The following is a 20255-nucleotide window of genomic DNA, read 5'->3' on the forward strand; positions in this document are numbered from 1 at the left end:
TTTTTTTTTTTTTTTTTTTTTTTTTTTTTGAGACAGGTTTTACTCCGTCACCCCAGGCTGGAGTGCAGTGGTGCAATCTCAAATCACTGCAACCTCCGCCTCCCAGGTTCAAGCCATTCTCCTGCCTCAGCTTCCCAAGTAGCTGGGATTACAGGCGCCCACCATCATTCCTGGCCAGTTTTTTTGTTTTTAGTAGAGACGGGGTTTTATCATGTTGACCAGGCTGGTCTCAAACACCTGACCTCAGGTGATCCACCCTCCTCAGCCTCCCAAAGTGCTAGGATCACAGGTGTGAACCACCATGCCTGGCCTAGTCTTATGTCTTTTTGCATGATGGGGCTTTAAGTAGCCGCCACGCTATGCCCTCTTTTTACTTTAGCAGAGCCAGCCTACAGGATTAGTGATGTGCCTTGGTTCACATGTGGCCCTCTTTTCCCATTGTCTGTAATCTGAGTCCATCTGATTTCTAAACATGTGGCTGCAGAACCCTCAAATCAGGTTCCTGGTGGGGCTGGACAGTGTCAGAAACATTGTGTGTACAGATAGGGAGGAACTCAGTTTTCTTTGATGTTCTAAAGTAAAAGTGCATGCCAAGGCTTGGATGGGAAAGTGCCTTGCTAGGTTTGTCTGCAGGTGATTGGAGTTAAGATGCCAGCACCAAACAGAACTGCCAGTATGTTTCTGGCTAGGTCCTGTTTGGGCACAAGATATTCTGGGGTGAGGCAAGGAAGACTCTGCCTGTACAATCCCCACAAGCCTGAAAAAAAGAAGGGCTTAGCAGGGGGTCATCTAGGATCAGGGAAGGCCTGAAGACCATCATAGAGCAGACCTATTTGGTGTGACGTTGATGACAGAACTAGGGCTAGGCAGGCAGGTTTCTCCTCAGACCTCCCCAGCATCCTCAGAGGCTGATGAACAGAGGCTGGGCTGCCAGCTCTCCAGACGCTGTCACAGTGATCTCATCTCAACTAGGAGGCTGGCACTCAGTCTTCTGGTTCCCCTTTCACTTGTAAGATACTGTGATTCTAATTGAGCCATCTTTAAACTGCTTAGCTATTTTGTAATTGCAAAGGCCTTTGTTGAGTAATCTATCACAATTAGAGCTAAAATTGCTGTGGAGTCATGGAATCTTAGAGACTTAAGAATAATCCATTTGAGCCTTTGCATTTTACAGATGAAAAAAAATGAGGATCAAAGAGGCTAAGTGACTTATCCAAGATCACACAATAGTTGAAGGCAGAGCCAGGACCAGGCCCTAACACCCAGATCAAGGCTTGTTCTGCTTTATTCCCTGACTTTTCACTGGGCTTCGGCTCTGACGCAGTTGAAAGGCCCTAAGTACCAGCAGCACCACTGTCAGCTCTTGTGTGTCCTGGAAAATGACTCTCCACAGCAATGGTTCATTTCAGCAAATTCTCTATGTGAATCATTGTATGGGGGGAAAACCCTGCTTTCTAAAATCACTGCCATTGTTTGGCGCTGCAGTCAAATCTTTAGGCATTAGAACCTCCCTCAAGAAATGCTCAGACCCTTTGGTGTAATTTTCTCTCCTTTCTTGGTCTCTCTCTTTCTTATCCTGGTTCCTGCTCTTTCTGCTCCCCACCCCTTCACAACCTTCCCCTCCCAAACAGCTTTGACTTGGTGACAAATGGCGGCATCTCCATCATCCTGCGGTTCGAGCGGGCACCTTTCATCACACAGGAGCACACCCTCTGGCTGCCATGGGATCGCTTCTTTGTCATGGAAACCATCATCATGAGACATGAGGAGAATGAGATTCCCAGCTGTGACCTGAGCAATTTTGCCCGCCCCAACCCTGTCGTCTCTCCATCCCCACTGACATCCTTTGCCAGCTCCTGTGCAGAGAAAGGCCCCATTGTGCCAGAAATTCAGGTACCCAGCTTTCCTAACTGCATTCCACCACACTTTTATTTCATTTTGGGAGTGGAAGAGGATCTCAGAGACAGTGGAAAGAGAGAAAACACTTCTGTAGGGCTTGGGTCAGGTCCCATCAGCCTGTTATGCAAAATCCAGCCACCAAACCCCACAACGGGCATGATGTAAGGGCATGGGGGGTACCCCTCTTACAGACAGAAAACACTTGAGCACCTGGAACTGCCTAGCACACTCTGGTTTATACTAAATTCTCTCTGTCTTTCCACTCTCCTGGTTAGTTCACTTCTGCCTACTTTCCTTTTCCCCAGCATCCTATGTCCCTCTCTCATTATTTCTGTTAAAAATATTTAAAATAAATGGTCCTATCAAGAGGAAGGAGCCAAAGGATCCCGAACAGTGAGCATTATAATAAAGATTAAATGAGAAAAATATATATGAGGTGCTTAGCACAATGTCTGTCACCTAATAAGTACTCAATAAATTTTAGCTATTATTATTAAGATTATTTAACACACGCCGCCTTCATGCCAATTAAGGCCTTGGCTCAAAACTATATATACAACTGCTTTACTTAACTATCATTAAAAGAAGGTAATTGGGAAAGATGCATTTTAATCTGATGGAAATCAAGATAGATATTTTCACCTAACAAAGCTCCGCTAGTTGAATTTCCTTCGCTGTCCCCAGCCCGGTTTCTAACGGCAGCAGCGAAGGCCTGAGGAAGAGGAGAGATGTCAGTGCAGAAGCCCAGGAGAAGTCCTGGCTGTCTCACCTGCCTAAGGAGAACTCAGGCGATGTGCCTATTAATAGATTGTGGGCGCTGGTGGAGCAGGGAGTTTATACATTTTTGTGTATATGTTTCATGCCTGGCTGAGCAAACACCTTTCCGTGCGTACCCTGTTGAGTGGCTTCTGATGCCAGCCAACAAGAAGGACATACAATCATTCTGAAATTCTCATTGCGCTCACAAGTTGAAACCTCCTTTTCAGAGATTCAGTGCCAGTCTCCCGTCTCAACTACCAGGCTGACCTTTCTTATGAAATGGTTGTCAGTGGAGACAGAGCTTGCTGGAGAGAAGTAATTCGTTACTCAACCCTGGCTCAGCTCCAGCTAAACATTTTTCCCAGGAGCAGGGACTCTGGAACAAATGGGGTTAAAGGTTGCACCCTCTTTACAGTGCTCCCTGAGCTGGGTCCCTGCACATTCAGTTAGGGCAAAAACCTTGCTTATTATCAGATTAATGAAATACACATAAACAAACTCTTGGATTTTCCCAGTCCTCTCATAGGTTAGCCTTTGCAAGTGCTGGTAGATATGAATTTTAAAGGGTATGTTAAAGAAGGTAAATATTTTTCAGAGCATCAGGATGGCACTTCAGTCATGCCAGGGGCTCACCAGGGTATGAGTCCTGCTTTGCCTTGAACTTGTAAGCTATAGTTTAGGAAGATTGCCTCGGTTTAAACCCAATCCCTAAAATGTCCTGTGTTCAGGAGCATGAGGTGAGGGTAAGCGTTCACACTTGTCTATGAAATGGACAGGATGAAAAAGGCCCACATCCACTGTAAACATAGGGTAGAGTAGCCATTGTCCCTTGAATAGATATATTAGCCTCAATCGATTTACTGTTCCTATCTTGAAACAGAGCCCAGAGCATCAAGCTGATAAACTTGTCTGCTTTTGCTGTCTGCCTGGGCTTGCTGGCATTCATTTAAACTTTCCAACTTAGAACTGGGCTCATTGCACCCAGTAGCTAAGTGACCTGAGCGTTCCCCAGGTCACAGCCTTCCCCACTCTGTTCATCTGGCACTGGAGCTGGGGCCCAGAGTGGCCAGCAGCTCTACGCAGGCAGTCCAACCTCTCTCTGTGGATGAGCTAGGGCTGTGAACCACAGGTCCTGCCAGGCTGTGGTCTCAACTCTGCATAATTATTTGTTTGGTCAATATCTCGTAGTCTATGTTTAATTTCCTGAAAACGAAAGTCATTTGGAACAGATCTCATTTGAAGAAAGTTTTGAGAAAGAAACCATCCTTCCTGCTCAGGCAGCTGGCCGCAGCAGTCTCTCTTCATGACATCCCTGCTGCCAGCACCAGCAGCAGCAGCAGCAGCAGCACTGCATGCCCCCTGACAATGTTCCTGTGCTAGGCACTTTACCTATGTGACCTTTCTCAGTCCTCACACAAAGCCAGGGAGGAGACTGAGATTCAGAGTTTCCGTGAGCTTTCTAGGATAACACAGCTCATGAACCAGTAGCAATGTGATCTAAGTATTTTATATGCATATCCTATGTGTTCCTCTCAAAACTGCAATGAAATGAGTGCTGTCATCCCTGTTGTACAGAGCAGGAGGCTGAGGCTTGGCGAGGTGAGGTGACTTTTGCAAGGTCACCACATGAACACTGGCCCCAGAAACCAGGTCCTCTGACATGTTTTACCCCTCCCCAATCTTTCTTCCATCTCATTTATGTTTTTCCCTTCCTCCTCCTCCTCCTGCTTCTCTTCACCCTCTGCTTCCCCTCTTCTTTCCACTGTCTCCTCTTTTTTTCCCCCTGCTCTCTCCTGCCTTTCCCTCTACCTCCTGAACACCCAGAGTCCATGGGGCCGCGCCATCTTCCCTCCACCGGGTGAGTTGACGACCGTCCCTTGCTGTGATCTGCCTCTGCTTTCTAGGCTTTGCAGGAGGAAATCTCTATCGCTGGCTGCAAGATGAGGCTGAGCTACCTGAGCAGCCGGACCCCTGGCTACAAATCTGTCCTGAGGATCAGCCTCACCCACCCGACCATCCCCTTCAACCTCATGAAGGTGCACCTCATGGTAGCAGTGGAGGGCCGCCTCTTCAGGAAGTGGTTTGCTGCAGCCCCAGACCTGTCCTATTATTTCATTTGGGACAAGACAGATGTCTACAACCAGAAGGTGTTTGGGCTCTCAGAAGCCTTTGGTAAGCCTCCCGGCTGCAGGACTCAGAGAATAGCACCCGCAGGGCGCACTCTTTCTACCTCCTGGGTTCCTTATTCCTTCCTTCCTCTTCTCAGATCAAAAGTACCTAAGGCTTAATTGACCTTTAAGACCTGTTTGTGACTGCCCAGGACCTAAAAGAATGTACTGAAAGACATGAGTGTGGAAAACTCGACCATTACAATAAGGCTACAGAACCAAAGGGCCCTGGAAAGTGCCGTACTGGCTTGTGAGGGGCTAAAAGAGGGCATGTGCCACAAAGGCAGAACCAGGTGGACATTGCCTGGCCACCCCACAGCCATGCTGTGGGAACTTACCCATTAAAATAGGAAAGCTAAAAAGTGGTTTCTTTCATTTTTTTTTTTTTTTTTTTTTGAGGTGCAGTAACTAAGATTCTTCCTCCATCAGAAATGCTTTTTGGCCTCTTTACCCAGTCAGAGAGGTCATCTCTTTGTTGTTGTTATTGCTGTCTCTTTGTAAGATGAAACAGAAGTTGGCTGTAACGTCACCTGGAGTCCCAGCCTCACTGGCACTTGGGCTTCCAGGGGCTGACTGTATGCATTTCTGCTTCCAGATTAGAGGAGGTCCCAGGAAGGGCTCAAAGCTGGACTCTTAACAGCTCTAACCCTGCAGAGCTGATCCACCAAGCACTTAAGAGTAACCGTCCAGCAAATCCCTTCTCGTCTCGAACCCCATTCCAATTTCATTCCCTTAGGTCCAGAAAAGGCAGAGATTCAGCAAAGGCAGAATGAGGAAGCAGAGAAGTAATGTTATTTAGAAAGGAAGGGAGGGAAGGAGGAAGAAGAAGAGGGGGAGGGAAGGAGAGAAGGAGGAAGAGAGGCAGGGAAGGAGGGAGGAAAGAGGGAGGAAGGAGGGAAGGAGAAGCAAGGAAGGGAGGGAGGGAGGGAGGGAGAGAGGGGGGAAAAGAGGAGGAGGGAGGTGGGAAGGAAATGAAAGAATGTTGCTTGAGCACCTGCTGTGGGCAATGTGCGCCCCTGTACATTAGCATCTCAGTTAATCCTTATACACTGTAAATCAAAAATTCTCACCCCCAAATTCTGCATGAAGAAGTTGAGGCCCAGAGAAGTGAGATGACTTCCCAGTGACGCACGGCTAGGAAGGAACAGAGTTGGATTTATTCCAGATCTTTCCTATGGGTTTGCATCCCATCCTACCCAACAAGGGCACAGTGGGAGCAAAGGTGCCGTCTCTCACTGTTCATGATCCCTTCTGTAGATCAAGCCACTTCTGTCATCTTTTTTAAAATGAGGCCTTATAACCTCTTGAGATAAAATGATCACTTCTAGTGCCCACCAGTCAGTGAAAAAGGGAAGTGACTGGGTTGGAGTCACTTTCCTAAGATCACAAGTGACCAGTAAGAGGCACAGTGGCTGCTTAAGGAACTCAAGGCCATGGGGGAAGGGGTCACAGGGATGTCTTCCAGCCCATTCCCCTGTTGCCATAAACGGTCAGCAGTCTTTTATGGCATCTACAAGAAACTTTAAGGAGTTGCTCAATTGTTAATTCCTTTCTTGAGCATGTAGCAGGATATTGTCCACCAGAAAATAGTGCCTGCCCAGAAAGACGCTTGGAAGAAATAACATTCCTGTCTCTGCTGGTTCCTTTCCATAGTCCAGTTACAGGACTTTTTATACACCAAGGTCAGGGAGGCTGTCATGTTTAGCCTTCATCCCAGTGACCTTCTAGGGGGTCCTGGATTTATGAAACAAAAGTAAATCCAGGGGATTTCCAAGCTTTGAAACCTCAAAGCAACTTCCAGCTTTTTAAAAGTAATCCAACTAAGTTCCTTTTCTATATATTCATTATAAATGATTTTAAATATTTTCCTAATATTAAAAAAACAACCATAAAGTTCCCATTTAATAAAATTGAAAGAAATGGGAAAAAACAAATTAGAAAAAAAAGTTCATAGTGGGGGGAATCCTGTAAAACAAATTCAGGATTTCATGGTGGTATTTTCTTTTCTTTTCTTTTTTTTTTTTTTTTTTTTCTTTTTGAGACAGAGTCTCGCTCTGTCGTCCAGGCTGGAGTGCAATGGTGCGGTCTCGGCTCACTGCAGCCTCCACCTCCTGGGTTCAAGTGATTCTCCTGCCTCAGCCTCCCAAGTAGCTGGGACTACAGGCGCCCGCCACCACGCCCGGCTAATTTTTGTATTTTTAGTAGAGACGAAGTTTCACCGTGTTAGCCGGGATGGTCTCCATCTCCTGACCTCGTGATCCACCCGCCTCAGCCTCCCAAAGTGCTGGGATTACAGGCGTGAGCCACCACACCCAGCCCGTAATTTCTTTTAACTCAGAAATACCATATATAAACAGTCTTTTCAACTGAGCATTGCTCCATAAGCATTTCCCGGGTCACCACATAGTCTTCTTCACTGTGACCTCAGGTGGCTTCATAGTGTTCCTACAGTGGATACACTTGGGTTTACTCACCCTCTCACCCCTCTTGAACCTTTAGATTACATCTAATTTTCCAATATTATAAATAATGTTGTGGTGAAGACTTTTATGCACAAAGTATTTTCCATACTATATTAGTCCATTCTCATATTGTTATAAATACCTGAGACTGGGTAATTTATAAGAAAAGAGGTTTAATTGGCTCATGGTTCTGCAGGCTGTACAGGAACCCTGGCAGCATCTGCTTCCAGGGAGGCCTCAGGGAGCTTTGACTCATGGCAATACGCAAAGTGGGAGCAGCCGTCTTACATGGCAGGAGCAGGACCTGGGTTGGTGCGAGGAGGTGCTACACACTTTTAAACATCCAGATCTCAGGAGAACTCACTCGCCATCATGAGAACAGCACCAAGAGGATGGTGCCGAGCCTTTCATGAGCATCCACCCCATGATCCAATCACCTCCCACCAGGCCCCACCTCCAACACTGGGGGTTACAATTAAACATGAGATTTGGGTTGGGAACACAGAAACAAACCCTATCACATACTAATGATTATTTCCTTGGAAGGGATTCACTTAGATCCTTTTAAAGTAATTGGTACATTTATTTTAACTTTTCCTCAAACGTAAAATTGCTCTTCCAAAAAAAAAAAAAAAGAAAAAATTGTTAAGGCTCAGCAATCTTGTGTTAGTATTTTACATAGTTCTGGTTGCCACTTAGAAATATGATCCTTTTTTCCTCTTCTACAAAAGATAAGCCAGGGGCCTTGCCTACAGGTCTAAAGGCCAAAGAGTGGCTTAGCTCACTTGTGCATTTTGCCTCTTCTGTCACTTATAGTTTCTGTGGGTTATGAATATGAATCCTGCCCAGATCTAATCCTGTGGGAAAAAAGAACAGCAGTGCTGCAGGGCTATGAAATTGATGCGTCCAAGCTTGGAGGATGGAGCCTAGACAAACATCATGCCCTCAACATTCAAAGTGGTAAGTGGATTAATAGAATTACTTGAACCAGGCTGGGGTGGAACCTTGTCTCATATCCCTTGTGCCCTGCCAAACAAAAAATTCACACTTTGAATCCCATAGGCTCCTATGTGATCAGGGAGCTCAATCAACAGATGTTGCTTGGATACTTCCTTTGAGCCTGTCACTGTGCTAGGCACTGGGGATGTAGAAATGAGTGGCCTCAAGACTTTATGCCTGTGAGACACAAATACTCGCCAGGCAGTTTCAATGTTGTGCCACATCACAGGGCACTATGAAGGCTAGAAGAAGAGCACCTCACCCAGCGTCTTGGTTCATCAATGTGTCCCTTTGGCAAGAACTCCTGAACTGAGTCTCAGATGGTCTACGGGATTAGCCCTGTGTATCAAGTAGGGAGAACACTGTAGGCAGAGGGCATAGTATGTGCCAAAGCGCTGAAGCCTAAAAGAAGAGTTACTGGAGAGAAGGTTCATTGTGATTTAAGCAGAGGATGACATGAAGGGAACAGCAAAAGACAGAGCTTGGGTGTGAGCAGCTGGAGCCCAGGGTAAGAAGATTAGGACTTTCAACTTCATGCAAGGCAAGTGTCAAGCGTCTGCAGGGACTAAAGCATGCAAGTGGCACCATCAGATCTGTATTTTAGATAACTCACTCTGACCATGAGCCGGTATGGGACAGCTAAATATGGTAATGATGTCAGATATCACCTGCCTGATCTAAAAGGGCAGTGAATGCCCATCAAAGCCACAGCTTGTTTTGGGGGGGAATTGACAAACTAATTCTAAAATTTGTGATAGAATACAGACTTGTAAATAGCTAATGCAGCCTTTAAGAACAAAGAAGAGGGACTCACCAAATATTAAGCTATTCTAGAAAAACCATATTATCTGAAACTGTGTGGTGCTGGCACAGGAACAGATAAATTGATTCCATGGAATGGAACGCGTTCAGAAACTGACCTAGGAAGAGTAATTAAACTAGGCTTTGGCCCCAAGTTTCAGAAAAGCCAAAATAACAGAATTGGAAAAAAAGTTTCCTTCTCACTCACCTCACTTCCCACTCTGCAAGTCTGGGGGTAGATAATCCAAGGCTGCAGGATCTGAGACCCAGGCTCCTCTATCTCTATGCTCCACTCGGGCTTTCATCTCCAAAGTCATGATCCAAGGGGACCACTTCAGGTCCAGCCTTCACATCCACTTTCCAGTCAGCAGGAAGGAGGTCAAGGATGAAGAGCAAGTCCCTTGCATTGTAAGTTCACTTCCCAGCAGCTGCTCATATCACTTCTACTTACATGCCATTGCAAGAACCTAGTCGTGGATGTAGCTGCCCTGGAGCCAGGGATCATGGTCTGTTCCAGGCAGTCATGTGCCCAGCTAAATAGCAGGGATTCTGTAACTGCAAAAGAAGGAAAGGGTGGATAGGGTGGATATCAGTGGGTAAGGAGAAGTTTTTGCCACATACCATGTATATATAAGAACTTGGAACATGACAGAGATAGCATCATATATCAGTGGAGAATAGATAGGTGTTTTAGAACTTAGTATTGGGAAAATTGGCTCAATATGTAGAGAAAAATGAAGTCCTCACTTCACACTGTATACAAAATAAATTCAGATGTTTTCTTAAACATCTCAGTGTGAAAGATAACACTTTAAATTTGATGGAAGAAAATATTTACAAGGCCAGGCACCATGGTTCATGCCTATAATCCCAGTACTTTGGGAAGCCAAGGCGAGAGGATCGCTTGAGGCCAGGAGTTTGAGACTAACCTGGGCAACATAGTGAGACCCCATATCTACTAAAATAATTTTTTTTTTTAAATTAGCTGGGTGTGGTGGCACATGCTTGTGTTCCCAGCTACTCAGGAGGCTGAGGTGGGAGGATCACTTGAGCCCAGGAGTTCAAGACCACAGTGAGCTGAGAACATACCACTACACTCTAGCCTGGGCAACAGAGTGAGACCCTGGCTCAATTTAAAAGAAAAAAACAGAAAGAAAAGGAAAAAGAAGAGAAAGAGAAAGAGAGAAAGAGAGGAAGGAGAGGGGAGGGGAGGGGAGGGAAGGGGAGAGAGAAATTAGTAGAGTACTTGTAAAAATCTCAGGAAAGGATTGCCTAAAATCTAACAAAGCACAAACTTTAAGGTAGAAAAATGATTGATTACAGTACATAAAAAGTAAAGATACCCATCAAACAAAGGACAGCTTTGACAAAGCTAACAGGTAACAGTTTGGGAGACAATCCTGATTATCTGTAAGAGCACAGCTCACTCGGGCTTCAGTATGGAAGAGGTGAGGCAGTGGGCAGAGGATCCAGTTTGGAGGCTGTGAAGCGTGCAGGAGGAAAAGGAGGATCCAGACTAAAAAGAAACAGAATGGATGTAGGAAGAAACTTTTGAGTCATTGAGGTTAATCCCCTGATTTTGTTGGTGGGGAAACAGGCCCATGGGCAGTTAAAGCAGTAAAGAGACCTATATAGGAGCTGGGATCAGCCCATTAATAACAAAGCCAGGTAAAAACCTGTCGCTTCTTGACTCTCCTTTGGTGAGAAGAGACTGTGAGTTTCACTCATTCATTTCTATAAACATTCATTGGCATGTACTCTGTCAAGCTCTGTGCTAAGCACTGGGGATACAGAAAGGAAAAAGACATAGTCTCCACACTTGAAATGGTATCGATTAAAAGAGAAAAACAGGTAAGTGCGATAAATAATTCATGCTATCATAGAGCTATGGACTGGGTACATGAGATATGGACAACCTACCTGAGAGGCAGTATAGGTGAATGTCTAAGGGCCCAGACTCTGGAGCTCTTCCACTTACCGTCTGTGTGACCTAGGGTAAGGTCGGTTAAGCTACCTGGACAGTCCCCTGTTACAATAGGGATAATAATAGTACCTATCTTACAGAGCTTTGGAGTGAATTAAATCCGTATGACTTGTTTAGGACACTCTGGGTTCCATTGGGGGGTGAGGCAAATCCTTGGGCTATGAGCCTGGAAATGGTCGATGGAGATCTTGCATGCCTTGCAAAATCAGGGTGACTCTGTGGCCAACCACGGGAAAAGATACCCATTTCCTGCTCCATAGGCAATTCTGTTTTTCCTTGTCCCAGGCATCCTGCACAAAGGGAATGGGGAGAACCAGTTTGTGTCTCAGCAGCCGCCTGTCATCGGGAGCATCATGGGCAATGGACGCCGGAGAAGCATCTCCTGCCCCAGCTGCAATGGCCTTGCTGACGGCAACAAGCTCCTGGCCCCAGTGGCCCTCACCTGTGGCTCCGATGGGAGCCTCTATGTGGGTGATTTCAACTACATTAGAAGGATCTTCCCCTCTGGAAATGTCACCAACATCCTAGAGTTGAGGTATGTAAGGTGATGCTTTCTTCATAGTTCGTAATAACATCCCTTTGCCATCCTTTGGACCCTGCCACATTACCTACTGAGCCCAGGGATGGGACAGAGCCTCGCCTATCAGACTCTGGGACTTTTCACCTCCCAGCTCAAGCAGCTGCTGCTTCCCCAGTGCACTGCAGTGAAGACAAGCCACCTAGGACAGGGAGATGTGCCCACCATCCAGAGTACATCTGTGACGTAGACGGCTGCTAGCAGCCAAACATTAGACTCCTTGGAAGCCACTGAATCTTCTTTCTGTTTCCTAGAACTAAACTGATTAGAATGAGTCACATGAACCTTTTTTATAAAAACAAGGGGCTGGGTGCCATTGCTCATACCTGTAATCCTAGCACTTTGGAAGACCAAAGCAGAAGGATCACTCGAGGCAAGGGGTTTGAGATCAGCTTGTGCAACCTGACAAGACCCCCATCTCTGCAAAAAATAATTTTAAAAATTAGCTGGGTGTGGTGGCACCTGCCTGTAGTCCTAGCTACTCAGGAGGTTGAGGCAGGAGGATCCCTCGAGCCAAGGACAGTTCCCTTCAACTGACCGATATCGAGATAACTGACCTCTTTGCTCCTCAGGTGCTGCAGAAGCAGCTGAGTCAGCCTCTTTCCCCATCCTGACCCTGAGTGATGGAGCACAGCCATGCTTATAGCTCAGGGAAGGACATGATATGTTGGATTTTTCTCTATGCCTCCCTAACCTAGATCATTTTAGAACCAGGGCACTGTCATAGGGTGGGCTCAGGAGTCATGGAAGAGCTGTGCTTTAGAGATAAGGGAGCCTCACACTCCCTTTCAAGAGGAATTGCACCAAGCTCCCTCCCAACTCTTTTAGGGAATGGAATCTGCCTGTCTTCTGGGCCAGGGTCCATGTGAGCAGGACAGGCCCTAGAGCTGGGAAGCCTTCCTCCACAGTGGGCAGGGGAAAAGAAAACTCACTTTTGCTGAGTTCCTACTATTTGCCAAGCATAACAATTCTATAAGGTGTTTATTGTTATCCCCCTTTGGTAAATGAAAAGATGGAGGCTTAGGGAATTTAAAGAACCTGCCTGAGGTCCAGCTTCTAAAATGGTGGACCCAAATCCAGAGATCATTACACACCTCTGCCTCACCAAAGCCTTGTCACCTGGCCCAATGAGGGCCACTTCGACTTAATGCCTTGTTAAGTTCCTCCCTGGAGGTAAGGTCCTGCTGCAAGAATCTCACTCTGCAGCGCACGTGTGAAAGGAAGGCAGGGCCAACAGCCATAAGCCCTAAAGAGAAGGGTTAGTATCCGCCCCACACACAGGGCCAGACAAGCACACACGCGGTAGGCTCACAGGAAATCAGCTATCAGCTGAATGAGAAGAGGACCACCAGTGGAATATTCTCTGCCCTTCTTCTGTCTATTATGAGTCTGACTGGCACAGACATCTGTCAAGGAAGAAGGATCCTTTGAGCATATTTGTGTCAGTCAACTGCATATATGGACCACAACAGAAAGCACCGTGGACGAGGAAATCAGCTCGCCTCGGCAGAGAAGCTATAAAACTTTGGACAAATCACTGAACCTCCCTGGACCTCTGTTTTCACCTCTTTCCAATCCCTGCCTCCCTCCTACAGTTGTTGGGGAGATCATGACAGTGGGTAAGGAAGGGAGATACAAGTAAAATTAGAAAAAAATAAATTTAGAAGTATATTATCATTTTGATATATTTTTTCTTCCAGTCTTTTTTTCCTAGGACTGTTTCTGTGTCATACCCTCCCTTCTAATTATAGTCTATCTCCAATTCTGTATTCTTTTATGAGGAGGCTCCTGGGAAGTGACCCAAGTTTGGGTAACTCTTTGTAGGAAAGTGTGCACGTGGAGACACAGAGCAGTAAGCCTGTGTATCTCTGGGTATGTGTACGTACAGAGGAGAGAATCCACCATTCCAATCTCTGTCTTAGCCCTTGTTAAAGCAGCAGAATGTGTCAACCTAGTCCTCTTCCCCCAAAGTCAGCAGTAGTGGTGCAGGCGAAACCATGCCTCTTCTGTGATATGTACTGCTTGTAAGTGAACTTACTGACAAGTAATATCCAATATAAAATACATCAGTGTCATAGCTGCTAAGTCTTTATTTATTATAGTATTGTATAGCACCATTGCTGTCAAGTTTTCAGGCTGCTAATAATGCTTCTAACCCTGCTGCTAACACCTCATTCTTTCTTCTATTCCCTGCTCTCCTGTCTTCTGTCAGAAATAAAGATTTCAGACATAGGTAAGCCAACCAGTGGAGAATTTCCTGCCTCACCCTTGCCTTGTTGCATGCTGTATGGTAAGCTGCATGTGTCAATTTCAGATGGCGTTATGGCAAAATAATCCTGTGTGACTGGAACTGATTGGGGCAATCAGTTGCAATGGGAGGAAGTCATTAATAATGGCAGCAATACGTGGCAGGAGCCTGAACCCCTTGGATCTGTTGCAAAGTGAGGCAGTTACTTTGATAGTCTAAAAGTGATATGGGAAAGAATTTCAACCTTGGAATAGTAATTTGAATGCTACAGACTCTTTATCCTTAGAATAAATGAGGATGTCATCCCAACTGCATTGAGCAACTTTGATGGTCATGATAGGAAGTCCTGAGAACATCTTGATCAGGTGAACACTCTGCAAGAAGACAGGTTCCACATTTACACTTCTGTGGGCATTCAAGGTGCCTCAGCTTAGGGATGCCAGGCAACCCCACCCAAAAGGCTAGCCATCAAGGAGAAAGTAGACTCCCGGAACCAACTGCAGAGATCAATCCCCAAATAGGAACTTTGTCCCAGAGTAGGTTTGTCATGTAGACTCACAGCGACATGCAGTAAACAGAAATGGGTCTAGTCAAGCACACCAAGAGAATTGTCTGCCTGTCAGCATCACCTGTCACTATGGCGTTCACCTGACTCCTGGATAGCAGTCACCTCGGTGTCCCCTGACCTCACACACATTGTGGTGACTTGAAAAGTAACCATGGGCAGATGGAGGTGTGGCTTGCATGGCCATGTGGCTCTCAGTTATCTTAACTGTGGCTCAGATCAAAGTGGCATGGGAGTGGTGCTAAGTGTGGATGAAAGAAAGTCTTAGGGATGATGGAAAGAGTCAGACAGACCCAGAATCCAATAATGATTCTATCTGTTTCGATAGAAGTAGCTGCATTATTCGTGTAATAATTGTATGTGTTATTTTAAGATAATATTTATTATATAAGTAGTAAATATTATAATTATTTAATAATGAACATGTATAGAGCATTTACTTTGTAGCAGATAGAGGGTTATATGCTTTACATGGATTGTAGCGTTCTATCCCCAAACCACTCTGTGAAGGAGATATCCATGATTACATCCAATAGACAGACGAGAAAACTGAAGCTCCCCAATTATGTGGCCTTGAGAAAATTCCTTCATCTCTCTAAGCTTTAGTTTCTAACATAAGGTTAATAAAATCTCCCTTGGAGTGTTGTTGTAATGATCACAGAAGACGTTTGTAAACTATTCAGTACTTTCAGGCACAGGCCGGAGCTCCAGAAATAGTAGTAATAGTAATAATAATGATAACATCCTATAGAGTGAACAGTATTATAATTTATTATCATAACAATTCGTATCATATGATAATGATGATGTCTCCATCTTTCCCAAAAAGGAATTAAATCCTCTTACACCCAAAGACACATGTATTAAAGTAAATCAAATAGAAATTGGTAACAAAAGAAAAAAGGAGGAAACATATATGTGATTATTTATTAGATTAAGCTCTGAGCTTCCTGGCAGCCAGTGTAAATAAGAAAACATAATTATTTTCATACTTTATAGTATCAGAAATTGAAAACTTGCCCATTTCTCACACGAGAAATTTTTTTTCCTGACACTGAAATCTGAGATTTTCAATGAGTTTTGTTTTGTTTTGTTTTGTTTTTTTTCTTTTTTTTTTTTTTTTTTGAAACGGAGTCTCGCTCTGTCGCCCAGGCTAGAGTGCAGTGGCCGGATCTCAGCTCGCTGCAAGCTCCGCCTCCCGGGTTTACGCCATTCTCCTGCCTCAGCCTCCCGAGTAGCTGGGACTACAGGCGCCCGCCACCTCGCCTGGCTAGTTTTTTTTTGTATTTTTTTTTTAGTAGAGACGGGGTTTCACCGTGTTAGCCAGGATGGTCTGGATCTCCTGACCTCGTGATCCGCCCGTCTCGGCCTCCCAAAGTGCTGGGATTACAGGCTTGAGCCACCGCGCCCGGCCTTCAATGAGTTTTGAATGTATGATACTGAACTATGTAATGGTCCATGCCTTCAACTTCAGTTGTACAGAAAACACAGAAGTACATTTCACATGAAGGTCTTGAATTAAAGCCTAGCATTTAATGTTGAAACATCCAGTTAGTGGTGGCGGCTGCATGGGACGCAGCCATGACCCACGGGGACATAGCTGGGAAGAGTCAGGAGGCCAGGTGCTGTCCAGCCCTGCTACACATTCGCTGTGTGGCCTTGGGCTGGTTACCTGGTGTTTCTGGTTTCCAGTCTCATCTATAAACTGAAAGAGTTGTGGTTTGGAAACATTTTGCTTCTGATGTTCAGCGATCTTTTTATATATTCATGGTATGACTTTAAACCCTACGTCAATTCATTGTTTTCTTGGGTACTAAAAATTTTCTAAGATGAACCAAAGTAGAAAGGAAAAAATGAATCACTCTCTGCCTTGCAGTTTTCTAAAGACAACCAGAAGACAGAGAGCCTGGGTTCAGCTCCGATGTTAACTGCTACCTGGATATTGGCAAATCTCTTCCTCTCTCTGGGCTTCAGTGTCCCCATCAGTAAATGTTGGCGATAGATTTAAAAAATTATAGAGTTGTGTCTCTTCCTGCATTAACTGTCTCAGCCACTCCCAGTAATATGTCTGGCCCCATGACCGGCAACTTTAGCCTGTGTGTGTGCTTCCCCGGAGCAGACTCATGTCTGCCTTTTGCTTTTCCAGCCTCAGTGCCAGCCTGCTGTGCCGGGCATGCTCAGTACAGAAACCTATAATCCACGGGGCATCTTCCTCTATGGACTCCTTCAGGAAACCAGCATCTTTGCCTCTTCCCAGAGCTCTTCCCTAGGGTCACAGAAGATGTTTGAAGCCTTTTCTTCAGAAGTACATTTGAACTCAAGTGTCCATCAAACCCAGCTACACATATTATATTAACTCAGAGCCCTTAACTGTCTCAGGAAATAGGTTGAGCAGGACAAAATAAAGTCTGACATACTTAGTATTTCCATTATGCACCAAATCTTCTAGAAGTTTCTAAAGGGACCAGCTTTGCTTAAAAGCTACCATTTATTGGGTATTTTATTTTTTAGTGGAACAGGCGCTATGCTCAGAGGTTTATATTCTTCATGCAATTTTGTCCTCAAAATAATCCTTTGAAATAGGTGTGACTATCCCCATTTCTCAGCTTAAGAAAACTGAGGCTATGGAAGTGATGTGACCAGGGTCACTTAGCCAAGTGGATGGTAGAACTGGTATTTGAACCCTTGACTGTGTGGCTCTAGCACTCAAGCTCTTCCCACAGGTTCTGAGAACCAGGGAATCAAGTTCTGCCAGAGCTGCCAACTGCTGTGGTTGAAGGACACTCCTTTGCATGAGGCAGACCTTACTTAGAGACAAAGAGAATTCTCACTCGGAAGCAAGTGAGCCTGTGTGTCCCTACAGACTCCTACACTCCCAGCTCCTACTGGGAAATTTCAAACACCATCCAGAATGAGGGCAGAGTGAAGCCTGGCTTCAGCTCATTAACTTCAGGAATGGTACCCTGAAGACCTCTTGATTTTACATCACTTCCAGAGAGACTGAGGTTATGTTGGAACTAGAAAAGAATGTGGGTCCTCAGAGACTTCTACAGCAAACTGAAAATGAAATTGTGATCTTACTCTCTGTCCAGCCCTGCTCAGGATACTGGGCATCAGAATTGAATCAGACATGGTCCGTTTCCAGGAAATGCTGCCTGTCCACACAACCAGGCCTGAGGCCTCCGCTGAAGGCTGTCTTCCATCTCACGCTCTGAGACATTGATTATTTGTAGAGTATTCTGAGGCCTTGCTGCTCAAAATACAGACAAGCAACATTGGTGTGCTCTGGGAATTGTTAGAAATGCAGACTCACAAGTTCTGCACCCCAGAACTAGGAACTGAAATGTGCATTTTAGCAAAGGCTCCAGGTGGCACATTAAAGTTTAAAAAGAACTGCCCGAAGGCCATGGTTCCCAAATCTGGCTGTACCTCCAAGTCACCTGGAAAGATCTCAAAGGTATAGATGCCCACACCCTTCAATCATTATGGGTAAGACTATTTTTAAAGCTCTCCAGGCCATTATGATGTGTAGCCATGTTTGAGAACCATCACTCTAAGATTGTTAGCAGTGAGCATTTCCTATGTATATGCCAGCCAGGGAGGCTGATTTCCTTTCATAAATTCAGCAGAACTTTCTGGAATACTTATTCTGCATCAGCCCAGTGCAAAGCAGCAGATACTGGTAATCAGTCCCTGCTCTTGAGGAGTTCAAGGTTTCATCCAAGAGACAGACAATTAAACAGAAAAGTTTAATTGGTGCTACAGATACTAAAAGTATAAACTTCATAAGCTCTAGTAAAGACACAATGAAGGAAGAGGCCAGTTCTACCAGTGGGGAAGAAGTGGGGGTTCAGGAATGGCATTACAGATGAGCTGAACCTCAGAAGACGAGCAGGCACTCCCAGGTGAATATGGGCAGAGGAACCTTTTAGATTCTGAGCAGCAGCGTGGGGAAGTAGAAAGAACGCAGACTTTGAAGTCAAGCAGAACTCGGTTGGAATTTCATCCTGCCGCTTAGGATTCTGTGGTCCCAGACAAGTCACTTCACCTCTTCCAGTCTCAGTTTTCTGAAATATAAGGGAGGAAAGTACCTACCTTATATGGTAGTTGTGAAGAAAATGAGGTCAAGTGCTAGTGCAGCATCTGGGACAGAATGGGCATCCCTAGGTGTCACAGATGCGTTCCTGTCTGTGGTAGTCATCTCTGCAGTTCTGTTCTGCAGACAGGTGGTGCTTCAGCCTGGTGGAGTCGAGATGGGCATCACAGACGCAGGTGCAGCTCCCAGTGCCAGGGGGCAGGAGGACTAAATGAGCTGAATGTTCAGAGAGCTCTGCAAACTAGAAAGGGCTGTTGAGATGTATAATTTCATTTGATCCTAATGACAAGCCTGTGAGCATAGCCGAGCAGGGACTTAGTCATTTGACAGCTAAGGGACCTACGATTTGGACTATTTAGGTGACTCGCCTAAATGAGAGCCCACACTTTCTAAGTTCAAAGCTAGCTGTTGTTTTCCCTATGCTTAACTTACCAGCAGACCCCGAATTTGTCCTTGGGCCAAAAGATGCAGCCACAGCTCTTATAGACTCTGGAATAATCCTGCCAGTGCCACCCTGTCCTGGAATTCACTGATCTGAGAAGCTCCACATGAATGATACTTCTCTGGAGCAGTGCAGGGAGACATGAGACGGAAACTCAGGGGGCTAATCTACGTTGACAGGGTCCCTCACCATATCCCTCAGGGACCCTTTTCTGCTGAGGTAAATAGCACCAGTTTATCATGAGTGATGTGCAAAGAAATGAAAAAAATCACCCCGCCTCAGAGCTGCCATCAGAAAAGCAAAAAGATCAAGGCTGCCCCAGCATTACACAGTAGGATCTAAGGTCACTGCATTTTATTTAGCCAGGATTGATGTCATCTGGGAAGATTAAATCTGTGCTACATTATAGGGTAAGTCACAGGGGACATTTCAAAATAGACAGGATACCTGTCCTGTTTACTGCTACCCCCAGAAGAGAAGTAAAAGAAGAGCTAAATAATGTGAATGCAAACACTACCTAAGTAATCTAAAAATAGATATGCCATCTACTTAAAACAAGTGACTGCTATGGGCTAGAAGGCATGAAGCAGAACATTGGAAAAACAAAACTGAACAAAATCCAGTCTCTTCTCTTCAAGTATTGACGACCGGGTTTTGGAGGCACACACATAAATGAACAGTCACAGCATTATGTCCTATCATCCAGAAATGATGCACAGGGAGAAGGCTGGGGAAGATTTGCAGAGGAGGGAGCATTTGAACTGATAGGTGAAGGGTGAGTAGGAAAAGGGAGGCGTGGGGCATACTGCAGAGCAGGAGCAGCAGGTGTAGGCAGACTTGAGGCGTGCTGCAGGGACAGGTCTGTGGCCAGGTGCAGGGTGTCTGGGAGGGGAGGGAGGATGGAAGGGTGGAGCAGCATAGCAGAAAGCTGGGATTTGTGCAGGGGCGGGGGAGGGGGGAAGCTCTTAACTTCTCTGTAAGATTAAGGAGTCCCAGAAGGGAAAGCATTGAAATGGCAGGTTGGTGTTTGGGTTAGATCAAGAATGACTTGAAGAGGACCCAGGCTACAGGCGGAGAGACCTCCCCTTGGTTCGAGAAGGATGTGACAGGACAGTAGTATTAGGGTTAGAGAGGAAGGACAGTTGGAGAAAATCCTATCAGGTTAGTTGAATTCAGGGAGAGAAAACCAAGGAAGGAAAGCCTTGGGTTTGGATGCCTGGCCCTTTTCGAGGTAGCCAGTCCCCAAGGACACTGT

At 45.5% G+C, this 20255-nt stretch overlaps 1 protein-coding gene across 1 annotated transcript in view; it reads left to right on the forward strand.

The window, feature by feature from the left end:
* The window catches only part of TENM4 (teneurin transmembrane protein 4), a 562312-nt gene that overhangs the window by 487063 nt on the left and 54994 nt on the right, over window positions 1-20255 (forward strand). The window contains exons 18-22 of the mRNA XM_017895920.1: window positions 1632-1893; window positions 4563-4830; window positions 8105-8248; window positions 11358-11607; window positions 13862-13882. Of these exons, the coding sequence (XP_017751409.1) occupies window positions 1632-1893; window positions 4563-4830; window positions 8105-8248; window positions 11358-11607; window positions 13862-13882 (945 nt within the window). The remainder of the gene's footprint in view (window positions 1-1631; window positions 1894-4562; window positions 4831-8104; window positions 8249-11357; window positions 11608-13861; window positions 13883-20255) is intronic.

This window comes from Rhinopithecus bieti, unplaced genomic scaffold (assembly GCF_001698545.2).
Source record: "Rhinopithecus bieti isolate Rb0 unplaced genomic scaffold, ASM169854v2 scaffold_26607, whole genome shotgun sequence".
In the NCBI taxonomy this organism is placed as follows: domain Eukaryota; kingdom Metazoa; phylum Chordata; class Mammalia; order Primates; family Cercopithecidae; genus Rhinopithecus; species Rhinopithecus bieti.